We start from the raw sequence: 5,802 nt of genomic DNA, 5'->3' as shown, positions 1-5,802 counted from the left end.
GGCTCTCAGAGCACCACCCCCTGTACCACCGCCTGCACCACCCTTTCCTGGTCACTAGGCCCCCAGCCCTCTGGTAACCCCAGGGAAACTCCTGGGGTTCCTCTTTGCATGCATCCTGACTCGCCAAGTCTCTGCTTTGGCCCTTGAAGATGAAGACCTGAGGCTCAGGACTTTTGCCCTACAGGGACAATGCCCTCTTCTCCGGAGGACCTGGAGCCTGGGAGTGCAGGACAACACCCATGGCAGTGAGAATCCCTGGGCAAGTGTCCTCCGAGGCCAGAGATCAGGGTCGCCAGGTCAGCAGAAGTCAGAGGACCCGGCCCATGGCTTGATCACATGCTTAGCACGCACAGTCCCGCTGGTCCCATTTTATCCTCTCCTCTCAGAAAGGAAGGTAGCAGAAGCTTCCGAGCCCCAAGTGTGCACACACTGTACTGGATATTACAGCGGGAAAAATCTCACAGAAACAGAAATACTGCATTGAGAATTAGAAACCAAAGGATCTGCCCTAAATACAATGTTAGCCAACATTTATTTACACTGAACAACATACTTTTCACAGACAGTATTTCACTGGATACACCAACACTAACATGTTGGTCAATACTGACACCCTCATTTTTCAGGTGATGAAACAGGCTCAGAGTAGTTGAGCTGGTTGCTTAAGATCACACAACTGGACAAATTGGGACTCATACACAGGTTCTCAATTCAGATTTCAGACTCAACCAAAGCATGAAATAATGTAAGGGCTTACATGTTATTGAACAAAGAAGTAACTAACAGATTGGTGGAAATTAATCACCATCATCCAGTCACATAGTGTTGTGAGATTTATAAAGATCCTTCCCCCACATTGTCTCATTTGAGCCTCACAACAACCCTGTGAGATTTCACACGCTTTGCTTTACAGGTGGGAAACCTGAGGCACAAATAAACCAGTTTCTCCAAAATCACACCGTAAGTGGCAGAGCTTTAGAAAAACAAAAAAAGAAAAGAAAGGAACAGTAATTCTTTTTAAAAAGCCGGGGTCTTTGCGCTTTGATTCTCCCTAGAAGCCCAACACTCTTAACAATCGCTGTATCTCCGGGTTTTAACATAATGCCAGACACATAGGAGATGTTCAATAAATATTTGCTGAATAAATGAAAGAATGAATGAGAAAGTGAACGGAATTAAATCAGATTATGAATGGGAAAGAGACTTAAATGCTGACGCAGTCTACAAGTAAGGGATCGTTAAAGCAATTATTATCTCCCTCCCTGTCTCCCCTCTCCTCTTAGCCCCTCGGGCACTGGAGATGGAATTCCTCCTCTCAACTTGGCTCGTCCACGCGGGGAGGAGGGGGATCTCCCAGGTGCCGGAGACCCTAGCACCTGCGCCTCCCCGCACGCCCCCACCGGCTCGTCCGCTTGAGCTGGGAGAGAGAAGGGATAAGGGATGGGGGCCCCGGAGGCGCCATTGGGAGGGTCATGGGAGGAGCCCCGAGAGGACTGGGGGTGAGGGGGCGGGAGGGGAATGACGGCGGCGAGAACCCCAGCTGGGCGGGGCGGGCCCGCGCGTCCCGGCCGGGCTGCGGCGGAGCGAGCGGGGCCAGCGCTGCAGAAGGCGGCGGCTGGCTCTCCGGGACGGTCACATCCCGCTGCAGGGGCGGGCGGAGGCCGCCGCACTGCCTCCCGCACCGGGGACCCAGGCCAGCGTCCGGGCAACGCCCCCTGCTCCCGGACAGACTCCGCGGCCCGCCCGAGCCCTGGGGGTTCCGCAGACCCGCGCCCGCTCGGCCCGCAGCTCGGCCCCGCGCTACCCGCCTCGCCGGGCCCGCGCCGGGATGGGGTAGGGGCAGCGCCACCGAGTCGGGCGATGGGCCGCCCTCTGGGCACCGAGCAGCCCCCGGAGGCCTGACCAACCGCGAGGACCGGCGGAGGTGGGTGTGGGCAGGGTTGACCGCACTCTGGGGGCGCCCGGGCAATGCGGGGGTGGGAGGGCGCGGAGAAAATAGGGTTGCTGTGAGCTGTGAGGAGCCTAGGAGAGCTGCTGCCTGACCGCCCCCCCCCCCCCCCGCCGTGCGTTGTGGGCAGTCCTTGACCCCCCACAACTCCTGCCACCTCCAGGAGCCCCGCCTGGATGTCAAGCGGATGCCACAGTGCCCCCCCCAGCGGACTCGGTGGGGACATGGCTTCGCTGATGCCCCTTTCCCCATATCTAAGCCCCACGGTCCTCCTGCTGGTCAGCTGTGACCTGGGCTTCCTGCGAGCAGGTAAGTAAAGGGGAACGGGGCTGAGGGTCAACCAGAGCTAGTCAGTGGGTGAAACCTGTTAACACCCTGGCTCCCACAGACCGGCCTCCCTCTCCTGTGAATGTGACGGTCACTCACCTCAGAGCCAACTCGGCCACTGTGTCCTGGGACGTCCCAGAAGGCAACATCGTCATTGGCTACTCCATTTCCCAGCAAGTATGAATCACCCTTCTGCTCCCCCAACCTGTGTCCTTAGATTTCTGCACATTTCTTCACTTAGGTGGGGGGATCTGGAAGCTGCCGTATCCTGGCTCAGGCTGCCCTTTTCACGCTACTCCCCCGGAGTGCTTGGATGTTGAAGAGTCTCTGGTTGAGCCTTGTAGCCTGGCACTGGGGTGAGGCTGTCCTCCTCTCCCCTCATCTCCCTGCAGCGGCAGAATGGCCCCGGGCAGCGTGTGATTCGGGAGGTGAACACCACCACCCGGGCCTGTGCCCTCTGGGGCCTGGCTGAAGACAGTGACTACACAGTGCAGGTCAGGAGCATCGGCCTTCGGGGAGAGAGCCCCCCAGGGCCCCGGGTGCACTTCCGAACTCTCAAGGGTTCTGACCGGCTACCTTCAAACAGCTCAAGCCCAGGTGAGGGTCTGTGCTATTGGATTCTCTGGCTGCTCACCTGGCTTGCAGCCTCTTACTTACTTCTCTAAGACAAGCAACAGACTAGCTGAGTTGAATAGGATGATTTAATTCATTGTACTGCCAGGAAAGGAAGGAAAAGCAGGTGGGAAGGGGACTGGGTATAGACAGGCTGGTATTGAGTTTTTCGGGGGAAGGGCTTTTAAGCTTCCTGTTACCCAACTTCACATCAGCTGCAGCCTGCATGAGTGCGTAATAAACCTGCAGCCATCCTGCTTTTTGGTCGCTAACCACCTGTCCACCAATGGCTTCCTCCCAGGGAGGGGCTACCCTACACTCCAAGGGCAATATTATGATGCGTCTACCCTCTCTAATCCCCAGCATCTCCATCCTGCATATGTCTACATAGATAGCTATTCCCCAGTAACCCGGAGTCTGCCTTCTTCTTTCTCAGGTGACATCACAGTGGAGGGTCTGGATGGAGAGCGGCCACTGCAGACCGGGGAAGTGGTCATCATTGTGGTGGTGTTGCTCATGTGGGCTGGTGAGTAAGCAGCTAGACAGGGGACTAGGGACTCAGTAAAGGTGTGAGGTGGCAAAGGTTGTCAGGAGAAAAAGAAGTGAGAGATGGGCCAGTCGCAGTGGCTCACACCTATAATCCCAGCACTTTGGGAGGCCAAGGCAGGCAGATCACCTGAGGTCAGGAGTTCAAGACCAGCCTGGCCAACACAGTGAAACCTGTCTCTACTAAAAATACAAAAATTAGCGGAGTGTGTTGGAGGGTGCCTGTAATCCCAGCTACTCGGGAGGCTGAGGCAGAAGAATCGCTTGAACTCAGGAGGTGGAAGTTGCAGTGAGTGAGCCAAGATTGTGCCACTGCACTCCAGCCTGGGTGACAGGGCGAGACTCTGTCTCAAAAAAAAAAAAAAAAAAAAAAAGAAGCGAGAGAAATGAGAAATGGAGTGAGGAGATAATTAGTTGAGGAGGGATGATTTGAACTTTGAAGAGAGGGAGAGGAGGCTGTTGAGAGCCCGGAGAGGAGGACTGCATGGGCACCAGGAGTTCAGGATGTTCTTCATGGATTTTCTAGAAGCTATGTGGGTATCTCCCTGTGAGGAGGGAGGTGGAGATGAAGGCTCAGACTGTATTGTGTTTCAGCTGTAATTGGGCTGTTCTGCCGTCAGTATGACATCATCAAGGACAATGACTCCAACAACAATCCCAAGGAGAAGGGAAAGGGGCCGGAACAGAGTCCTCAGGGAAGGCCAGTGGGGACAAGACAGGTGATGTGGGGGCCAGTGAGGGCGGAAAGGGTGATTCTGCCCCTGAGGGGCAGCCAGGGAAAGGAAGAAGGCCAAAGAGGGGCAGAAAAAGATGGAAAATGGAAGACCTGAGATGGGGGAGGCTGGAGAGAAAGGGTGGCACCTATTACCTTCCTGAAATTGAGACACAGGCCATTTTCTTTCACAGAAAAAATCACCATCTATCAACACCATCGATGTTTGAGTGAAGAAACACACCCAGAAGAGAGATGCACTAACAACTGGGGATGGGGATGGGGTCAGGGAGAGCCCAAGATGGTGATCTGCCTGAGACTCCCAGAGGGTAATGACACTCCCACAATCTCAGGCCTGGTACCCATCCTCTTTCCACTGTGAGCAGAGCCAGAAGGTAGGTCTGTTAAGAGTCTGTGCCCCTGGACCTGGGGAGTGGATATCAGATGGGATATCTCCTTCCATCCCCCGGTCCAGGGGAGAGTCACTCGTTGTACCCTACTCCATTAGGTCCCAAATGGGGGCCCCATTTCACCTGTATCAGGACTCTCAGCATCCCCAGCTGCCCCCACATCTTGCCTCTGGGCCTCAGAGAGGGACTGGTCGCATTTTCTGTGGGTACTCCTCTTACCCCAACAAATAAAAGGAATTGTCTGAGCCTAGAGGCAGATGCTGCACTGCACTACTCCAATGTCTTCCATGGAGCCTCAGGTGCTCCCCCTCTCACCTGGCAGCCCCTTCAGCTGCTAGTGATCTCACTCCTTGGACATTTTTCCAATAAAGGTTCTTGGACAAACTGGAGCTGACTGTATAGTATGCTGAAAACATTTCTTCACCTTGTCTCTCTCCCGACCCTCCAAGGGCCCCTTACACCACCACCTACTTGACAGGAGCATTGCAAGGTGTGATAATACCCCACCCTAGGATAGGGCCAGGAAGAAGAGGTGTAGGAAACTAGAACCCCAGATTATTTTGCTTTGTTGGGTGAGAAGGGGAAAAAAGAGAAGAGAAAGATATAAGTTCCTGTACCACTGAAAACAAAGGCATATCATATGAAAGAGCACCAGCCTTTTTATCTTCACTGCTTGCATTGACAGCACAGCTCCTCAGCACTTATTCTTCTGACTCCTCCATCAACCCTGGGCTAATGGTCAGAAAAGGACTAAGCAGTGTCTTGGGGACTAATGAAAGGACAGCTACACTCATGGATTCCTTGGCGCCACATGCTCCTATCCTATGTGTTCCTGTGTCTGTTCTTCCCTCCTTTGTGTTCATCTCTGTCTCTGTTTAGTCAAAGTCAATAATAACTGTAAATCATAAATGAGTTTATATTCATGCTCTGCCACCATATCCAGAGGAGGATCCTGAAAATAAAACTGAGGGGTTGGGACTCCCCTGTCAAAAGAATTATCATTTGAGCTCTGAGGCCTACTTGTTTCCTGTGAAAATAGGGGCTGTCCTCTGCTCTTTCCTATTTTCTAAGGGTTGGTTGGTAGCCATGAGACAAACACCTGTTGACATTTGCAACCACTGTTGGGGAAGGCTTCTGGACCCACAGTCTGTCTGGAGAGCATATGCTACACTTTCTGGAGAGTTACAGATCTTCCCAACTTTGGATCATTTCAGAGCAGGCTTATGAATAACTCCTTTCTGCATTTC

General features: G+C 53.7%; 1 protein-coding gene across 2 annotated transcripts; it reads left to right on the top strand.

Moving 5' to 3' along the window:
* Window positions 1-1,600: 1,600 nt before the first annotated feature.
* Window positions 1,601-4,944, top strand: LOC105479744 (fibronectin type III domain containing 4). 2 transcript variants are annotated; one of them, XM_011737936.2, is made up of 7 exons: window positions 1,601-1,924; window positions 2,112-2,257; window positions 2,337-2,452; window positions 2,668-2,872; window positions 3,324-3,413; window positions 4,028-4,152; window positions 4,340-4,944. In XM_011737936.2, exons 2-7 carry the CDS (start codon window positions 2,125-2,127, stop codon window positions 4,373-4,375), a joined length of 705 nt encoding a protein of 234 aa, XP_011736238.1. In that variant the 5' UTR covers window positions 1,601-1,924; window positions 2,112-2,124; the 3' UTR covers window positions 4,376-4,944. The 2 variants fall into 2 exon arrangements, with proteins under 2 accessions (XP_011736238.1, XP_070932527.1); XM_071076426.1 differs by lacking the exon at window positions 4,028-4,152 and having other exon boundaries at window positions 1,621-1,924; window positions 4,340-4,540; window positions 4,654-4,944.
* Window positions 4,945-5,802: the final 858 nt, after the last annotated feature.

Source organism: Macaca nemestrina, chromosome 13 (assembly GCF_043159975.1).
Source record: "Macaca nemestrina isolate mMacNem1 chromosome 13, mMacNem.hap1, whole genome shotgun sequence".
NCBI lineage: Eukaryota > Metazoa > Chordata > Mammalia > Primates > Cercopithecidae > Macaca > Macaca nemestrina.
The sequence above is the reverse complement of the archived record's forward strand: the minus strand, read 5'-3'. Positions and strand labels throughout refer to the sequence as shown.